This window comes from Nasonia vitripennis, chromosome 5 (genome assembly GCF_009193385.2).
Source record: "Nasonia vitripennis strain AsymCx chromosome 5, Nvit_psr_1.1, whole genome shotgun sequence".
NCBI lineage: Eukaryota > Metazoa > Arthropoda > Insecta > Hymenoptera > Pteromalidae > Nasonia > Nasonia vitripennis.
The window spans coordinates 16,722,125-16,742,756 of NC_045761.1; the positions used below are offsets into that span (position 1 = coordinate 16,722,125).

The window sequence follows — 20,632 nt, forward strand, 5'->3', positions numbered from 1 at the left end:
CATTACATTCTGTCAAATCATTTACTAAACGTGAATAAACTATCACATTTAATTTTTTTTATAATATAAAGTATATCTGTCTCCTCAAATACTTTTGGTTCTTAGTTACATGTAAAAACATTGTAAAATTCAATTTACGATACGTGATAATATGATATTAGTCACTAAATTAATAATTATAAGCGAAGTTCAAAGTTAACTTATTAAATTATATTTTGGCATGTTTAATACGACTAAGTAAACTTGTACAATCGGGGGACAAAAAAACTTTAAATATTCCGGTCCCGAATTTACATACAGTTTTATCGACGTATATTGCCCTAATATCAGCTTATTTGTTTTTAAATAAATAATTAAAAGTTTTTTTGTCCCCCGATTGTACAAGTTACTTAGTCGTATTAAACATGCCAAAATATAATTTAATTTATAATTTAATTGTTTATACAATTAAGCTTTAATACTGTTTAATATAGTAATGTATTATTACTTATACCATAAAGTGTTTATATTGCACGTTGTCATTATATTTTTTCTTTTATACATAAATACATTTTTATGAATTGAAATCAATATAATAAATGAAATAAACAACAAATAAATTATCGATTTCTTAGATATTTATTTTTACCTTGAAATAAATATTTACATAATGACAAATAGCATTCCTTTTAATAGCACCTTCTTGTTGTAAGACGGCATCTACAAGTAATGGAGCAGGATTCATATCAATAGTGTCCGGAATGACAACAGGATACTCAAAAGTATCTTCTCGCTTTAAACATATATTGTGGAGTATACAACAACACAATACATAATAAGGAATTAAGTCCGTCCTTCTCATAGGCAATTTTTCAACCAATCTTTCTACCATCATTCTCGTTCCAGACAACAATCTGTTAAAATAGATTTGCTCGAGGGTCAAATGGCCATCATCATGGTAGGGTACTATTGCGTGATTCTGTAGACTGTAAGCTGAATCACCTAATAAATGACTATTTTCCGGAAAAAATTCTGCATTACATTTTTGTTGCACACCAGAGTATCTAAAAACTCTCATGTGAATGAACTCCAGTCTATCGTTGCAAATAACCTAAAAACATATGTTAAAATGAATAATAATCGAAATTTTACTGAGAGCAACTGTTTTTCTCTACATAAATAATATAATATATATCAACTAACTTGTAACTGGATCGAGTGCACACTCTTACGGTTGATATAACTTTGAGCATCTCTTCTTGGAGCAGGAATTTGGATGTGTGTACCATCTACAGCTCCTATTACTTTAGGAAATCCATACCTTGCTTCAATTCTGTTAAATGTAGCAATTGCCTCATTTTGTGAAGGCCATTGAATAAAATAATTTCTGTATTCACAGATAGCTGTCACAATACGATGCACTGCACGCCAAGCTGTAGCTTTCCCCACATCAAACTTTGCAGTTACTGATCTATACAAAACATTAAGAATGCCGAAACCCATATTTGAATAATATAAAAATGTATATAATGCAAGAATACCTGTAAGAATCCGGAGTTCCAAGCACGTATAGTGCAATAAATAATTGCTTTTCAGGAGGAATTGGCAGCTTTCCGAATCCAATCGCTTCACCTTGTATATGTGGTCTTATCAGATGTAATAAATAGTAAAATGTTGTGCGCCTCTGTCTAAAATAATTATGAAATTATTAACAATTATTGCGTATATTGAATAAGGTTACATTGATTATTTCATTATTAAATACAAGCAAAACACATTATATTACTCAGTAAATGGTTGTTTACCTATAATTTTCTTGAAACTCTGCTTCATTGTATCTATAAATTACACTTTCAATAAATAAATGTACACGAGGTCTTCTGTTTTCATTTTGATTGCCACGCTCATGATCATTTAGCACCAAATCAAATTCATCGACCACATCATCATCACTAGAACTACTTGAAGAGTCAAACATGATAGCTTGTATTCCTACAGCTTCCTCCAAATTCATTTTTTTTTATAATTTATATCGTGATCAACCGCCAATTTTACGATCCGCGAATCAGCTGATTTTTGTTTTGGGATTCGGAACACAGCTACAGTAGTCAGAAACCGTATCTGGCCGTTGTGAGACAGCAAGATATAATTCTGACTTTGCACTGTTGCCAAATGAGTTTACTGGCGATTTACTGCTCCCGTATCGGAACATACCCATAACCTCGATGACCGTGTATAAAAGCGTGTTGTTCGTCATGTCTGTTGTATTTTGATCACCGAATTGTTCTTTTATATTTATAAAATATGAGTGAGAATGAAGTCATGTATAGGTTACAAGCGGTGAGTGTCATTCGAAAAGTGCGTGAATGAGGGGGCATGTGACGAAGGCGTGACGTTGCCATATATTTAACTCTCTGTTCTTAATTACATACATCGGGCAGAAATTATTGCAAAAACCTACGAATCCGGGATAATTTTCTACATATCTCTGAATTTTTTCAGAAAATTATCTTTTTCGAATGCTTCTAGACCGCAAAAAGTGTACTTTTCCATAAGATCACATGTTATTTTTAATTGCTAATTTCTCGTCTTATAGGTTCTGAAGGGTCACGAAATTTAAACCACAATTTCTAAGTACTATAATGCACCTATGATCCAAGTTTCAAACAATGCTCATTTTTAGATCACTTTCCGACGGTACTCCCTTAAGCTAATTCGCCGTTATATCATTTCATTCATTAAATTTGCCAATCTCTTTAAACGTCATTTTTTCTTTTCTAATCCCAGCATAGTCTTTTACAGGTGACGAGGTCTATTTTATGATTAGATTTTGTATGTTAGATAGAGTTTATTTTGAATCGAAAAAGATAATTGTATTTTTAAGTTGCTGTTTTTTATGTACCTGGTAGATGATGAGAAGCTATGAGAATAGCGAATAGCGTTTCAGATTTAATGCTAGATGAGGCATTGGTTATTTTGTGTCTCATTATTTTGTTGCAGTTTTCATGGTATGATTTGGGTGTTTATATACTAGGAGAAGGAAGCATCTACATAGACTCTTTCGCACTCAGGGTAGTTCTGCTCAACAACTTCTTTAAGGTTGCACTCGACGTTGCTTGCGGAGCCCCTGGTGATATCATTTGTGCTGATGTCTACGTCTTGACAGTTTAAAGGGAATTTGTATGTTAAAGGCAGGTCTGTTTGAAATATTTTTTGTAAGTCTGTTTTTAAGTTTTTATAGTGTTTCAGAACTGTTCTCGTGATAAATTTGGATTTAGATATTTTATTTTTTTCAGTAGATTCCTCTAAAAATGTGATATTCGACAAAAGTGGGTGCTTTTTGAGACTGGCTAATTTGCAAATATATTTGTTTAGTAGAATCTCTCTTCGGTGGGCCAGAGTTGCTTCTCCCAGGACATTAAGGGGAGGTGGGAGCTATAGTTTCGCAAATTCGCCATGGATTATATTGACATTTTCTTTTGGTAGAATGATTCACTTATCTCAAACCTATGGCGCTCTGCTCATTATATTGATATAATTTCAAATTAAAAAAAGTTAATAATTAAAATTGGTGTTTGAAGTTGGCGCTGTAATCGCATAAACATGCGTAAACACTTGCTCGTATTTCACAACTTTTACAAAAACCAAAAGTCCGGTTAGTATTTTTTTTCGATAGAATGATTCACTAAACTCAACACTATGGCGCTCTGGTCTTGGCTTTTCATTGCAAGCTTTATTCAAAAAGTTATATGGAACAGAAAAACAGTGTTTTCAGCTCCCACATCCTCTTAAAAGTGGCGGTATTTGAAGTGAATCGAGGTAAGCTTTAACAAATATTTCAGACCTGTGTTGTAAACTGATTTCAATTGTTTTTAATTTAAACTTTGCATAATAAATGTGTGTGGAATAAGCGTGTTGATTTGATCATTTAAACGTTGAAACTCGCGTAGAGTTGTGGCCTCATCTTCTTTCTCTAAGGCTATTCTTATTGGACGACAAAAACAACCAGATTGAGGAATTGGATTAACCCAACTATTTTGGTCTGATAATTCTTCTTTTAATTGAATTATCACCATACTGCTTACAAAAAGAGAGTGCTGAGCGTTTGTGTTTTCATTTAAGCTGCTCTGATAGTTTTGGTGAGGATTTGTATGGCCCGACGAGCTATCAAATCCTACAGTCACCATTAGTTCTAATCTTAAAATTGATGGTTCCCAATTCATTGCTACTGCTTCACATAATCGCTCAGAAGTCATATTTAACATCGATTGCAATGATACTGCAACCTCTGCCTCGCTTTCCACATAGTACTTTAGAAGTTTTCATTAATATATCGCTTTGCAAACATTGAAATAAAATGGATAAATACCGCCATTTCTCAATTAAGTATCGTTTATTAATCCATTATAATTGTTCTTATTGACATCGAGATCTATAAAAAACGCTAATACAGTTTCATCAGAATGTATTATTAGCTTTTCCAAATTTTCATCTTTTATAATATTAAGGCAGAAAGATTGTTTCTTAATTAATGTCAGTGCTAGTTCTATTGCTTCTACTTTATAATTACTAATTATTTCATGAGCTCTTCTATACAATGTTGAAGAAGAATATTCATTTTTGATTCGTTTCCTTATAGCATTTATACTTAATTAAGATTTCTTACGCGGGCGATCACCCTTATTGACTATCTCATTCTCATGGTTATAACTTGAGTCTTGCATATTATAGTGTATATTAAGTCAAAACTTTTAGTTTAATACTTTAGTCAAAGCAAATATTTCTAATTTTTATAATGTAACCTACTTTTCAAACATAACGAATAGAAAATCTAAAATCTCATATTATAAATTCTACTGAAAGTACCTTCACCAATATCTTTATGTTAACTTTAGCTATAACAAAATTTAATATTGTAAACAATTTAATTTTTCATATAAAAAAAAATAATTACAGAAGTACATTTTATGTTAGAATGAATCAAAACACTGATTTTATAAATATATTATTAATACAAAAAATTTATCTTCACTCAGCTAACATTTTTAAAATTTACCTTAAACAACAGTTTCATTATATTAGAATAGTTACTCGATCTATAATTAAATAATTAAAAGTAATTGTAATTTATTATCTAATTAAACCATTAATATATTTTTAACTCTTCCTTATTTATTTTGCGATTTTAGTATATAAATTCAACAACAATCAGAATTTGACTCAAATATAAGAATAATTTTCAAATAACATTGAAAACAAGCATTAATTTGTTCTTTAATTAGTTATAAATTGTTATATACTATTATTTATAAAAATATTTTGTAAATGTAAATAATGTAAAAAATTGTAAAATAAAGCCAAATATTAATTACCTGATATCTTCGATATGATTTTAATTTTAAAATAACAAAACAACATCGTAAACAATATACGAATTAGTTATTATATATATTTTTAGATTAAAAAGAATTCATCTTATAAAAGGTACTTTTATAAATGAGGGTATTTTGTATATCACAGAGAACTATATTTACCTTAAAAATAGAAATTTTGCAATAAAAATTTATTTACCACTGCAGTAATAATAAAAAAAACGTGCAAAAATTGCAATATATATATATATATATATATATATATATATATATATATGTGTGTGTGTGTGTGTGTGTGTTGTGTAAATGGTTTTAAATATATTTGGATCCTGATATTTGTTGATACATTTATTAAATAAATAAGATGAATATCACAAGGTAAGCATCTCTTTGGGACAAAGAAATTTACAAATTTCACCTTTTAGTTCTGTTTTGATAATTATTAATTATTGCACTATACATCAAATCAAGACAATTTTTATATTATAGAGTACTGATCGAAGAAAAAAATCCTCCAAATTTTAGCTTGATTACTTAAGTCCATTCTGGCAGTAAATTCGGATTCAGCGGTAAAAAATACACAAAATAAAGTGTTTCAGGCATTAAAAAAAATTATTACGACATTGCGGCATCAAAAACCGTATTTTTCCGAAAAATGAGCAATTTTTGACTTGATTTTGAGGTTAGGATATCAGTCTAACGCTTCCTCTATAGTTTTTCTATATTCTATAATCAATGAACATAACGCTCAAAAAATTTCACTTTGATCGGTTGTTTCTATCAAAAGTTCTACGATTTTGAAAAAATAGGGCGTTTTTGACCAATGTGCGCCGTACGAAACTAGCCTAATCGTTAAAAACAAAATTTCATCCGGTACTGTCAAAATTTCGAATATAGTTCTTAAACATATCCCGAACAACTATACAGTCTACTACGCCATCCTTTTCAACAATATTGTAAATACCATACGGAGCGCTGGTCATCTGCGAAAATTCTACCGACCTTCAAAAAGAACAAAGATCCTAACAACGCCTCAAGCTACCATCCCATTAGCCTTATGCCCAATATTAGTAAATTTTTTGAAGCACTATTAAATATCAACATCAACGCACATTGTACCTATAATCTTATTATTTGAAACAAACAATGCGGATTTAAATATAAACACTCTACAGTCCACGCAATAAATTGTTTCCTAGCATACAAATTAGCATTTAAACAACCACGAGATGGTAGCAGAAGATCTAATTGATTTCGAAAAAGCATTTTACCCGATTTGGCTGAAGGGCTTAATTTATAAACTCATAAAAAGGTCTTTCCTAGATACCTCATCCGACTACTACACTCATTGATGTAAAAACGCATATTTTATACGGTATCTAGACAGTCACCGAGACTATCTAACATAGAAGAAGGTCTCTTCTATGTCACTCTTTAACATCAATAGTGACATTCTAAATATTAGGGACAAGACGAAGTTTAGGTTTAATAATTATCGACTTAGTACTTTGTTGAAGAATCAGCCGTTTATTAACCAAATTTACAAAAAAGGTCAGCATTGGACCTCTTTCTTTCGCGAGTCGTCGCTAGAAACAGTCGCTACGTGCATTAATCGCCGCCGAAAACGTCATCGATGATGGCCAAGGAAGGGCAAAGAAAGCCGAGCGCATTGCTTATATTACATCGTTCGTTTCATCTCGCTCTTTTCGTGATCGACTTGGTAAAACAGGCAACTTTTATACATTTATAAAATTCTATCTGTAACACTAAAATTCGACCTAAACTCCGGCAACTCCACATACTCCATAGTATTTGCTAATAATCTTCTAGTTTACTGTGCTGGTAAAAATTTGGAAAAACTTCAGCAAATATTAGAATCAATCGTATATAAAATAAATTAACGACAATCATGTTAAATGAAACCTAAAAATAATACATAAAAACTGCGAAACAATGCTCATTAGACTCCCAATCTAAAGATTAAAGAGAAAAAGAGAAACTCAATTAAAGAATCTTTGAAATCCAAATTCATTAAAATAATACCACGATCGCTGTTCCACACAAACAATGCGTAAAATATTTAGGTAGACTTTTTTAAAGTGCGGACTATTTCCATGGAGGACGCGCTCTGGTTGAACTAGAGGGGGCATGCGTATGGGAGCATTGGTCTGACCAACAGGCAATAGTAGATCGCTTTCGCTTTGGGATCTAGGTATTTGCTATAGACTAGTTTAGATAAGCTACGGAAACCTTTTCAACCTTTTTCCAATTCGATGTCTAGGTTTTATCAAGTCTGAGGAGATGATCAATCTGCATAGGTGCATGCCTCAGCTAATACCATTTGGCTAGTGCCAACTTAAAAAAAAATGATGAGCAATGAAACGATCTATAAATTAGCAGACATTCCGAGGTTTGATGATTTTATTATAAAAATTAACCAAGACTATTTTACAAACACGAGAAAAGTTGATCTTAACAAATGAATTCAGAATATCGCGGACACAGACATAGAGTATTTGAAAGAATGCAAAAAATCCAACTATCTCCCCTCTGAAAGTTTTACCCTTTTTGATCAGCAGGGCCTCGTTCAAGACAGCAATAATGTTCCCATCATCTACCACTGGTCCAGAAATGAAAGCAATACAAAAATTCCTGAAAACTACGAGTCGATCCTACCTCTCATATATTCTATGGCTCTCCCCGATCGTGACGTCTCAGATATAAGCAGACTAAATATAAATAAATATTGGTGGTTTGCTGAAAACAGTAAATTCATGCACGAAATAAGAAAAAGACAGTCAGATTGTAAAAATATCGAAAATCGTATGTCATTGAAACCCTGATAAGTGACATCTGCAAGTAACTCAAGGAGTTTAATATGGTTCTGCCTGCCTGCCTTATCAACTTGGAAAAAAGCCTTTGACTCGGTATAGTTAACGGGCTTATGTACGAACTCAAAATAGTATATTGTGTACCAAGGGCATAAAGTGGGTTTTTTTAGGCCGAGTGGGAGTTTGCAGTACTCGTCAGCGGCTCGTAAACGCCCTCGCCTTCGGCTGAGGCTAACTCGCCTTGACTCGTACTGCAACCACACAAAGCCAAAAATCCCGCTTAGCCCTTGGTGCACACCATACTTTTTGCAACGCATGTATTGATTTTCGCGTTTCAAACTGCACTTGTTTAATTTCTAGCGAGTTTAAAAGATTTACTAATGAATTGTGTAGCAGGCGCAAAAATACTTTTATAGCACTGTGTGACATAAATTCGCATATATCCCACGTTTTTTCGTGGCATAAATATTCGATTGCACCACTATTGCTAACTTCACGTCGTACCGTTTTAGACACTGTGAGATAAACATCTTTGCCATTTAGTATTCTTATAAAAGTAAAATAATTGCTAGAATGACTGATATTTTGTGAAAGTGAATAATATTTAGATGAGAATAGTATATTATATTAATTATAAAGCTCGTGAAATAAATTAGAAATTTTAAAGGTTAGGAATTTATAAATTTCAAACATCAATCAATCTATGAAATTTTTGTTATAATTTGGATAAATGTAAGGAAAAGGATGTTTGATATTTAAAAAAATAAAATATCACTATAGTAATAGATAAATTCTTTGAAAATAAGAGTTATTTATTAAAAATGTTTGAAAAAAAATTAATATTATAAATAATGAATCAACGTTGAAAATTTAAATGAAAACTTAGACATACTTATTCATATAGTTTCACTATCAAATTTTCATAATCCGTTGATAATAATAGTTAACTAAATATTCAACACTTTAAAGTGCATTTAGAACAAAATCTGTAACGACAACAAAATGATATATTAGAAACCTTATGATTATTTTAAAATTATTTTTCAATATTAGTCTTAGTTTCACTATATGTTATTTTACAATTATTGAAAACTATTGGTTGATCCGGAGTGCCTTGAATGCTAAAATTACAATTATTAAATACGTAAGATTTGTTCAGGTTCTTATCAATTGAATCCAAATAGCATAATTTAAAACCTGCATCATAAAATGTGTGGAAATTTTGTTTATCTTGAGCCTCCATAGTTGAAGATGAAGTTTTTTATATGGAACCCCGAACGATGATTATATTCTCAGCAGATTCTTGTTTTTGTTCTTGATGATAAGATGATTTTACTTGTTTATATGTGAAGAAGTATCTACGATAGATTTTGAATCTGCAAGACTGATTTTGGTGGATGTGGAAGGACTTTCAATATCTGGATTACTCATATCAACGACTGAAGATTCAGCTCTGGTGGATATAGGTGATCGGACTCTATCAATGTAGTCAATTGCAGATGGACCATCACAGATGGAGTCTGTGATCGGACTCTGTGTTTATGATTGAGAGATAATGAAATTACTGGTACGGTCACTGATTCTTGATTGCGTGTAGGTACAGGTGATTGAATTTTGTAAATATGGTTGACTGCAAATGAATTTGTCTCTGTTTCACTATTATTACCACAAGTGACTTGCTTATTTACAACAATGCCAGAAGCTATTTGCTGGTAAATCTTTTTCTTGTTGTTGATGGAATCAGCTATATACCCTTCTGCAACAGTGTTCGACTACCAACCACTATGTCTCTTGAGAGTTGTTATATCAGCTCCAGCATCGACCAAGAGAGTAGCTGAAGTTCCTCGAAAACTATGTCCAGTAAATGATTCTGCATTAGGCAATTTCAAGTATACGGCTACTTCTTTTGGCATGGACCCAAACTTGTTGATATCGATAGCTTGATTTACACAGTTGCCATTGTTGTACTTCAGAAAAAATCTATTGAGTTCACATCTCTGAGGTCTGGTTTGCATGTACTTCTTACAAATTTCATACAATTCACCAGTAATTGTAAATGCCCTGGGTACTTTATTTTTGGTCTCATTGATTTGAACAAGTAGCCAATCTTCTGTCTCCATAACATCTGTGATTAATAACTTCGTGAATTCAATTCTTCTTAAGGCACCAGCGATTCCAAAAATAAGAGCTACCTTCGTAGATAAATATATATCATCTGGTGCTTCGCTAAGGAATCTTGATATATCTGTTTTGGTGAAAACTGAGGATTTTTTTACTCTGTAGCCTGAATGCTGTTTTTTTAAGTAGCTAATCAACTTTTGATACCTACTAATGTCAATGTGATCAAAAGTGTGATTGTAGTTCATAACATGAAATAAATTGACCACAAGCTAGAAGATGCGTACTTCTGTGATAAATGATGAAAATAAGCCAACAAAACATCTTGACAAAATGAATTTGTTTCATTGTCTCTGCGCCACTTCTTAAAGGCATTGTAAGCTGCTGTATATAGTTTTGATTTTTTAGGCAACAAATCTAGTGAAAGATTCTTGGCAATTTGTCTAATGGCTTCTGATACAATCTCGTTTGAGTTTTCATTTTCACTCAAATCACTGTCAGAACTCATTTTTCCACACTTTTCTTAAAATTCTCAGAGAAATAGGCTCTTTTCATTAAAGATAGAGAATTCAAATCATGTCACAAGCTCAAACATACACACAAGTAAAACACGTATGCATGAGCATAGATATAGGCAGGCCTGTGCCTAGTACCATTTTAACATGGCGTCGATGGCCAAAACCGACGTACCAACCTCCAAAAAATTCACTAGCAGCATAGCTCACTACTACACGCCCAGCGCAGCCCTGTCGGTGTGAGCGCTCGGCCGAGTGATGACCAAGCATGCGCAGTGAATTTGGCCGAGCTAAGGCACGGATGAAAATTTTTGAATTTTGCAGGTTATGTGCAGTATTTTTTTGTATTATCATGTATAGCCTGAAACTATAGTTCAAAATAAAACCAACCTAAAAGGGATCAGTTATTTCAAGTCTATTTTCTTCCCTTCTTAAAGTGTATATAATCCCATTTTGTAATATCAATTTCATCTCCCGTATCCTACACATAACTTGGACCAGATGTTAAAATTAAAAAAAAAACTCTCCAAATTGTCACTTGAAAAAATAACAACATCGATAAAATAAACAAAATTATACAAGCGAATATTTAGTTTATCTCTTGCGTTAGATAGTCTATACAAGGTATTAATAGTACCCATACTGTTTTGTGTTTCATGTTATAAAAAATCAAAGTAAGGTAATAAACACGATTTAGTTTGACTACTCTACGTTGATTAGTGTGTATCGAAGGGGTTTCTCATATAATGATAAAAAGCGAAGGCAAAATTATCCTATAGTCAATCCAAAAACTACTAACAGGAAATCTTATCAGTGCGCTATCAGTCATATATCCATTGCTAGTTTTTTCTGTTGGATGTACATTTTTTTGGTTTTCAAAAGAGTATAATATATGAAGAAAAAACATACAGATCAAGTAAAAGTCACCTTGCAATCGTGACTTTTGCTTCGCCTGATGAGAATTCATATGGTCAATTTACGATTCTTCGAGAAGCACTTTTTCTTTATCAATTGACTCGACATGAACCAGATTAGAACACGCATTTTGTTGTTGTTCACAGTATAACAATGGCCATTTGATGTGCGCCGGCTGCTTCACTCATGTACTGGCTGACGCCAGGTTGCGAGATGAAGTTGCGACCTGTCCGAATCGCAAAATCGAGCAACACATCTGCATATCGAAATCTCGCTGTGGAAAAGGCAGTTTCAGAGCTACCCCCTGAATGTCACTACTGCGCAAAGGAGTTCCCGAGAAATTCCTTGGAGCGTCATGAAGAAACCATGTGCAAAGAAAGGTATGCCAACATGACCTTTTAGATAAAAAAAAAAAAAAAAAAATGAAAATCGAACAAGTTGTACATTTTTCAATTTTTCATTTGTCCTCAGAATATCAGCTGCAAATACAGCAGAATCGGATGTCCTTGGGGAGGACCTAATCACAAACTCCTAGAGCACGAGGCTCACTGTGTTCATCCTCATCGTACATGAGCTGATGTGATGGAAGCATTGCGTGATATTGACGCTAAAAATTTGGAGAAACGTAAATTCTTTGATAACGTTGTGGCGTGCATGTTTCCCGCATCTGCGGGGCCTGGCAGAGAGCGTTCACAACGTTCTCGAGTTTTCGCCAAGCGGTCCCTCGCTTTATTGCCTCACCGCAATAAAGCGATCCGCCGCGCGCGCGTTCGCTAATCCCCCAGACGAGGCAGTCCCCGGATTTTCGGCAGCCGAGCGGTCTGTCGCATATTGCACTTAGCAATAAAACGATCGGCCGCGCGCGCTCGATAATCTTCGGAATTCTCAAAAAAGCACGCGCGCCACTCATCCGCTAAAGTGCCCAAGCTATCCCTTCCCTTCGGGCCTCATGAGCGAGACCAACGTCTTCCCTCCGAGGCCTGAAGGGTGGCTTCGCTGGGGGCACTCAGCACTCTTGCTCGAACCAGAGACTTGCACAGACCTAGGCCCTCCTGCCTGTCCTGCGGTCTGCGTTCTGCCGAGCCAAGCGAAGTTTGACATCAGTATTTCCAAGCTCTCTAAATAAATACAAAGTTCAACCGAACACACGTGTCCAATTTCTCCCTACCTCACCTCTACAAGCGCTTGCAGACTAAAAATTGGTGACCCCGACGTGATATTAAGGTGAAGGAAGTGATTGGACAATTTCTAAGTGTTTTGTGTACTTGCGTGTAGTCGAGTGTTTTTAAAATGCCAGAAACCGGTGACGTGTCCGCTAATTCGGCGCCCGTGGTGAACATGCACACGCCGCGGAATTTCCGCGCGCCACCTTTCCTTGAAAACAAAATCAAGGATTGGTTCACGCTGTTGGAGGCGCAGTTCGTCACTGCGGGTATTACAGACGACAACATTAAGTATTGTAATACCATCTCGAGTTTGACGGAGAGGGCCATCAACCAGATGGAAGATGTCCTGACAGAGCCACCCGATACGGACAAGTACACGGATTTGAAGACGAAAATGGTCGAGCGGTTCACGGAATCCGACGGCGCGCGAGTGCGGAAGTTATTAGAAGGAGAGCAGATAGGCGACCGTAAGCCATCAGAATTTTTCCGTGCCTTGAAAGCGCATGCCACCGCGAACACTTCGGAGGAGTTCATACTCGAACTGTGGAAAACGCGCCTGCCCTCGCAATTGCAGACAGTTATGGCGGCTTCCAGCGAGACAGCCGTAGATAAAATTCTGAAACTGGCCGACACGGTCCATGAGATAACTCCCAGTAAACAGGTCAACGCGGTCAATGATATGTCGGGATTATTCGAACAAATTCAGAAGTTGACCATTCAAGTGAACGCGTTAACGCAAGACCGAAGTCGCTCCCGCGCTAGAGGAGCATCTCGTGCGGCTCGCAGCCGACCGTCCACACCTGCATCGGCGCGCATCGAGCCGACGGAGTTGTGCTTCTATCACCGTCGCTTCAAGGAACGTGCAACGAAGTGCCGCAGTCCGTGTACCTGGTCGGGAAACGACGCGCGTCGTCAGTGAATGCGGCAAGCATTGACGGATTAGCGCATCGCCGCATCTACGTTGAGGACTCTAATTCGCGCAAGACATTCCTGGTTGATACCGGCGCCGATCTGTGTGTGTATCCACGATCGTGGCTTACGGACAAGCGGGAAAAGTGCGCGTACGAGTTGTTCGCCGCCAACGGTTCGACCATCGCGACTTACGGAAGTGTGCTGTTGACGCTGAACCTCGGCCTCCGCCGCGAGTTCATGTGGCCATTTATCGTCGCGGATGGAGTTCCGCAATTATTGGCATCGATTTTTTATCGCATCACGGCTTGTTGATAGATGCCAAAAATAAGTCGTTGATAGATAACGTGACTGGTTTGTCATCGCGCGAGTTTCTAACCGGAGAAGAAGAACCGGGTATCAAAACAGTAGTAGGTGATTCTCCGTATCACCAGCTACTTGCGAAATACCCCGATCTGACGCGCCCGCCGACTTTTCGAGGAAACTCGGTAAAGCACAAGGTGCAACACCATATCGAGACGACGCCAGGACCTCCGGTACACGCCAAGTGCCTTCGCCTTTCGCCCGTACGACAGAAGAAAGCCAAGGACACCTTCGCGATGCTAATAGAGCTGGGGATCATGAGGCCCGGCAAGGGCTCATGGGCGACTCCCCTTCACATGGCTTCCAAGAAGGATGGCGATCCACGGCCGTGCGGCGACTACCGAGGCCTCAACGCCCGCACCATCCCCGACAGGTATACGCCACCGCACATCGAGGACTTCGCGCATAACTTGTACGGTAAAAAAGTATTTTCTAAGGTCGATCTCGTGCGTGCGTTTCATCAAATACCTATCGCTCCCGAAGACGTCGAAAAGGCGGCAATAATTACGCCTTTCGGTCTTTTCGAACCGGTAATGATGATGTTCGGGCTACGCAATGCAGCACAGACATGTCAGCGTTTCGTCGACGAGATTGTACGCGGATTCGATTTTGTCTACGCTTATATTGATGATTTTTTGATCGCGTCCGAAAACGAAACGCAACACTTAGAGCATCTGAAAATGTTATTCGATAGATTCACGAAATATGGTGTCGTGATTAACCCTGCGAAATGCGTATTCGGTGTAAGTGAAGTAACCTTCCTCGGTTATACGGTTAACGCCAGCGGCATTGCTCCAATGCAAGAACGCGTCGAAGGGATCTCGAAATTTACATTGCCAGAGACGATTAAAAGCTTGCGTCGTTATCTCGGCATGTTTAACTTTTACCGTAGATTTGTTCCTCACGCGGCTAAAATTTTGCACCCTTTGAACGCATTACTAGGAGGTGCGAAAAAGGGCAACACGCCAGTTGAGTGGACCGACGAAGCTCGCGACGCCTTTTCGAAGTCGAATACTGCTCTCGCGAATGCAGCATTACTCGCGCACCCAATACCCGGCGCGCAGATCAGTCTTGTAGTCGACGCTTCAGATTTCGCGATTGGCGGCGCATTGCAACAACTAGTAGATAATGCTTGGCAACCTCTAGCTTTTTACACAAAATCATTGACTGAGGCTCAACGTAAATACAGCGCGTACGACCGCGAGCTTTACGCTATCTACAGTTCTGTCAAACGTTTTCGCCATATGCTAGAGGGCAGACATTTTATAATTTTCACTGATCAGAAACCGATTACTTTTGCTTTCAATCAAAATTTAGACAAATGTTCTCCGCGTCAGTTTAGACATTTAGATTACATTTCACAATTTACGACTGACATTAGACACATTAAAGGTTCCGAAAATTACGTAGCCGATGCATTATCTCGCGTTGAAGCAATCGCCTCATCGGTTGATCACAATGCACTCGTGTCCGCTCAGAAAGCTGATACCGAATTACGCGAGATGCTGAGCGACGAAAAATCAGCACTCCAATTGAAAAAGGTATACTTTCCGGACCAGAACGTGCATTTCTATTGTGATACGACGAGCGACGTTGTACGGACGTTCGTCCCCGTGTCTTTGCGCCGCGCAGTGTTCAACTCACTGCACAGCCTGTCACATCCCGGGATGCGCGCTACACAGCAGTTAATAACTTCGCGTTTCGTGTGGCCGTCGATTAATAAGGATTGTAAAGAATGGACGCGGGCGTGCACTTCGTGCCAGCGCTGTAAAGTCACTCGACACGTCTCCGAGCCTGTTCAACAATTCGAGACAACAGCAAATCGTTTTGAACACATTCACATCGATTTAATTACCATGAGTCATTGCCAAGGTTTCAGATATTGCTTGACGTGTATCGACCGCTTTACTCGCTGGCCCGAAGTCATTCCGCTAGCCGATATGGAAGCTACGACCGTCGCGAACGCTCTGCTTTCGACTTGGATCGCTCGATTTGGTCTCCCTACCTCACCTCTACAAGCGCTTGCAGACTAAAATGTGTTTGATCCCCTTTCATACGAAAAAATTATTTAATGGTAAAATATAGGATTACTTTAGCAGAGCTCGATTTAAAATTCTTGCCGAATTCGCCAAACCTATTTTTTTTTTTTGTTTCAGATTCACAAATGAAGCCGTATCGCACAGATGAGTTTGTGCATAAGCTATTTTACGAAACTTCACGATTTACAGCTTTCAACAATCAGTGGGTTGTTACTGCACGAATAAATAACAGCCAACGAGATCCAACTCAAAGCTCACAACGTGATATGACTTATCAAGAATGCGTTATTTCGTAACCATAAGATTATCAGAATTTCGTCACTTATTGTAGACTTTAATGTTAATTCGTCTGTTTTCAGTTAATTCTCAAAACAAAAACTACATGCCCACTTTCGCTTCATTATGTCACACTCAAAGGACCCTTTGGCGACATGAAGGTTCAGCCAAAAATTCACAGATTCGATTTCACTGATCAAGATAATGAAAGCCCTTACTTACTTTTAGATGCAGCTGGATGCAATAGACTACTGGCTGCAAAAGCCACCAGCTTTCGGTAAGAGGATGCTTATTATTTATTGATGCTATAGCATATAATTTTTCGATGAGAATTAATGAATAAATTTCTTCTGTTTTAGGCCTATAATGTTTTTCGCATCTAAGTAGCCTGGTACAAGAAATGTACTACACCAAATTTGAGAACTTAATCACTATAAATTAATCCCTGACGCATACATTTTTTTAGGCTTAATAACGTTAATGTTTGCAAGTATGAATAAATTAGAAGCTATCATTTACGTCAACACGTTTCAATATGAAACGGATAATAATGACTATAGGCTGTAACTTTTGATTATCAGAGAAAATTTTGAAAGAACGCCTATTTTGACGGGCGAGAGCCACCAGTTCTTAGTTGAGAAATGTTGTGCACTACCGGAGGAAAAAGATTACCAACATTAATTCTATAAATATTATTATTGAGTAGACATAAATATTTCCGATTTGGCTATTAATATTAAGCTATGTTAAAAAAAATTACATAGTGTACCGGTCTACACCGTTTTCATTATAGAGAATATACAGTTTTTCGAGTTTTTATATATCTAAACACCATATTTAAATGGATATGACAAAATCATTGTTTTGTTAATAGTTATAAATCAAGCGATATACTAATATCTATCAATGTGAAGTTAAAAATTAGATTAATCTGAGAAAGAAAAATTATTATAGTATCAAATTAGTATTGTAACTGAATATAGATTTAAATAAAACAATTGCCCTGCACACAAAATCCTGAAATGCAGTTATTCAATCAGTTTCAAAAAAATCCAAAAATTCCAACGTGACATATAAGAAATTTAAAGGATTTCAATTAAAATAAAAAATAATAAATTTTATATTAAAATATATTATTCTTATTAAGTACATACGTTAATTACATTTATATAATACTTTTACATACAATTAGATAGTGGAAAACGTTAATTTCTTAAGTTTTTTCGAAACAATAATTCTTTTACTTATTATAAGTCATTTTTTAAACTTAAAAAATCTCTTTACTTTGTACTCATCAGGAGAAAGATATCATAGTAGATTACATTTACAGCTCTGACAAATTGATAAATGTTCTATTAGGTGGTTTAGATCCGTTGACATTGTTTGGCGGAAAGATCAAGGGATTGAGGGTAGTGCTGTTCTCTTGTCACGTCGTGTGACTCATCGCATAAATTTATTAAAAAAACTAAAACATGATAGTCATTAGAATATTGAAATTCAAACTCTCAAAAGAAGAATGCATTGCGTGCGCGAAAAGGTTTCGACACACGGCCGAATGCATGTCAGTATCGAATCAGTGAAATGATAAATCAGCAATTCGTGACGTTGTAAGCGAGCGCTACTTTTTATGTATACATTTTCCGTAATTTTAAGTTTGTAAATATTGCAAAAATTACGATATGAACGAAGGTTTTAAAAAGCCTTATACGCACTCAAACGGGCAGTTCGTACTCAGTCACGGGCTCCGTACGAGTCGGTTCGACAATTGGCGATGTATTTGTGAAAGCAGTTTTCATTATAAATATCTATATCGCATTTCATTCCTGTTATACGCGAATAATATTGTAAGAGAATTGTATATAGCTAGTTAAATAAACAATAGAGTTACAGTGGAATATAATTCGTGTTTTAAAAGTCCTTTATAACCAAATCCTATCTATCCAGTACGAGCTTAAATGTGCATTCTGGCATCTAAGCATCACCGTACTCAAAGGTAAGTTTTCTCATTTATTTACTAACAGTGAGAGTGTTAGGAGCGGACTAATATTTATTACAGCCTTTGCCACTGCACATATCATTACGTTCGTGACTATTTTATAAAAAGTAGTCCAGACGTAACACTCTTGTAAGCTTGTGCTGTGTCGCCGATGCTTGGGAGTAAGTGCTCGTGGATCTGGTTCCGAGCAACCCGTCAGCCAGAAAATCGTCACTTTGCCCTTGCCTTTGAGCTCAACGTCGCCTCTCAACTCGAGATCGAACGTACCGTACTTGTCGAGGAAATCCTTTGTTGCTCGTGACACGTGGATTTTTAAAGCTGCGAACAAACGTTTTTCTTAATGTTAAATTGAAAAGTAACATAATTATTATTGCTGTTAATAAAGTTATGGCGTCTTACGTAAACCGGACGATTCCATTCTAGAGGCCCTGTTGACGGTGTCACTAAAGAGACAATAGTGTGGCATTTTCTGCCCGACGACATCCGCGCATACAGGGCCACTATGAACGCCTATCTGCACACTCAGCTGTGCGTCCTGTTTGTGTATTATCGTGATCGATTTGACTGCGTCCAGGATAGCCAGGGCCATCTCTTTAGAGTGCTCGTCGCCGTTGCGTTCGGACAAGCCCGAAACCACCATGTAAGCATCGCCTATCGTTTCCACCTGCGTTAATAATATCGTTTTATAATTATTGCCATTTCTAAATGTATATGTGTCGATTTTATTAATTTTTTTCTAGTTTTTTTAACATGTAATCGGATATACTGTACATTTTATTCTGTACTTGTAATTTTTTATATTTATCAACTATTTAATACTGCTTTATAAAGTACTAATTATTTCAAATGTTAATTATTGCTCCATCAAAAAATGTTTTCGTTTTCAAAGTCTTTTACATAGATAGTTTCTAGCGCTGTAAAAAAACATAATTATTAATAAAAAATAATATAGCTCTGAAAAGAGCTGTTGACAAATGTTCATTTTTACGTTGAAATATATGTGGTAGCTCTGAAAAGAGCTGATAGTTCAGAAATGATTATTAGACAAAAAATAATGTAGCTCTGAAAAGAGCTGTTGACAAATGTTCATTTTTACGTTGAAATGTATATGGTACCTCTGAAAAGAGCTGATTGTAAATAGGAACTATGGTAGTCCTAAAAAGGACTGATTTATAATTATAGCTAGATTCTTTTATTGAGCCTTCATGAGGCCCTCACGTCTATGGTCGAGCCCCAACATTTGTTTTTTTTTTTTTTTTGGTTATTCTCCAACCATAAAAGAGCATTTTTTCCGTAGGATTCCCCATATAGTTAACATTAAAAAAGTCAATATCAAGTACTAAACTTTTCAATATAAAATAAGTTTAGTTTCAGATTATTTTCGCTTAAAAACGATGTCGCCGGTAGTTAAACTCAACAAGACAAAGACCTTCATGTCAGTGTAACTATAAGCTTATATCGTGAGCTACAGTATTTGAAGCTGACAATAAGCTGGCAATTTGACCAGGGGTTAAAATATATGTTTTAGCTCTATGAGGATGTTTGTCCTGCAAACTCGAGCCAGAGGAGGCCAGTACGCGTTAGCACCAGGCCTGTGCCTAGAACCATTTCAACATGGCATCGATGGCCAAAACCAACGTACCAAGTTGGTACCGACGTATCATATAGATATAGGTATACTCTGACACGGTGTAAGGGAAAAAAGAGGGTTACACAACGTGTTCATAGATGGCGCGAGAGTTGTTGGCGCGGTTCTAAGCGCTTTCATCATACGCGGTCCAGCAGACATGAATGTGGATCTGATCGTGGATTTTATTCATTTAATGATTCATTTATTCATTAATCTTAAAGAATGGTGAATTTATGTCACTTGAGCTATGAAATAATATACGATACTCGTGACATAAACGGCCTATATACGACACGGTGTAACTATCGTAATGTACTATTTTGTAACACATGGACGATTTTCGCGTTTTTTTTTACCTAAAATTAGGGACAAAAGTAGTCGTTTTCCGTCCGGCGGGCGCAAAAGTACTTTTGCGCCCGCTACGCAATTCATTGGCAAATCTTCTAAAACGCGAAAATCACTACATGCGTTACAAAAAATATGGTGTGCACCAAGGGCTAAGCGGGCTTGTTGGCCTCGTGTG

At 36.4% G+C, this 20,632-nt stretch overlaps 5 protein-coding genes across 10 annotated transcripts in view; 3 read left to right on the forward strand and 2 right to left on the reverse strand.

Annotated features, from left to right (window-relative positions):
- Positions 1 to 599: 599 nt before the first annotated feature.
- On the reverse strand, positions 600 to 2,114 carry LOC103315832 (putative nuclease HARBI1). Its single transcript, XM_031932670.1, has 4 exons — positions 1,785 to 2,114; positions 1,521 to 1,667; positions 1,183 to 1,450; positions 600 to 1,090 (listed from the first exon to the last, which is right to left on the reverse strand). The coding sequence occupies exons 1-4, from the start codon at positions 1,991 to 1,993 to the stop codon at positions 611 to 613; spliced, it is 1,104 nt and encodes a 367-aa protein (XP_031788530.1). The 5' UTR covers positions 1,994 to 2,114; the 3' UTR covers positions 600 to 610.
- A 9,767-nt stretch (positions 2,115 to 11,881) lies between these two features.
- The window catches only part of LOC100117667 (sodium-independent sulfate anion transporter), a 38,607-nt gene continuing 29,856 nt past the window's right edge, over positions 11,882 to 20,632 (forward strand). For 3 of the 6 annotated variants that reach the window (XM_031932674.2, XM_032600610.1, XM_032600611.1), the window contains exons 1-4: positions 11,882 to 12,110; positions 12,202 to 16,242; positions 16,325 to 16,760; positions 16,843 to 18,476. The gene's annotated coding sequence lies outside the window, so the exon portion shown is untranslated. Of the gene's footprint in view, positions 12,111 to 12,201; positions 16,243 to 16,324; positions 16,761 to 16,842; positions 18,477 to 20,632 lie in introns of those variants that run through there. The other 3 variants (XR_004345020.1, XR_004345021.1, XR_004345019.1) reach the window with 3 other exon arrangements.
- Positions 13,021 to 13,815, forward strand: LOC103315323. Its single transcript, XM_032600645.1, has one exon. It carries the CDS (start codon positions 13,021 to 13,023, stop codon positions 13,813 to 13,815), a length of 795 nt encoding a protein of 264 aa, XP_032456536.1.
- On the forward strand, positions 16,203 to 16,870 carry LOC100117354 (cysteine and histidine-rich protein 1 homolog). Its single transcript, XM_032600646.1, has 4 exons — positions 16,203 to 16,242; positions 16,325 to 16,491; positions 16,567 to 16,760; positions 16,843 to 16,870. The coding sequence occupies exons 1-4, from the start codon at positions 16,203 to 16,205 to the stop codon at positions 16,868 to 16,870; spliced, it is 429 nt and encodes a 142-aa protein (XP_032456537.1).
- LOC116417760 (atrial natriuretic peptide receptor 2-like) lies at positions 18,478 to 19,165 on the reverse strand. The gene is made up of 2 exons (XM_031932680.1): positions 18,879 to 19,165; positions 18,478 to 18,797 (listed from the first exon to the last, which is right to left on the reverse strand). The coding sequence occupies exons 1-2, from the start codon at positions 19,117 to 19,119 to the stop codon at positions 18,487 to 18,489; spliced, it is 552 nt and encodes a 183-aa protein (XP_031788540.1). The 5' UTR covers positions 19,120 to 19,165; the 3' UTR covers positions 18,478 to 18,486.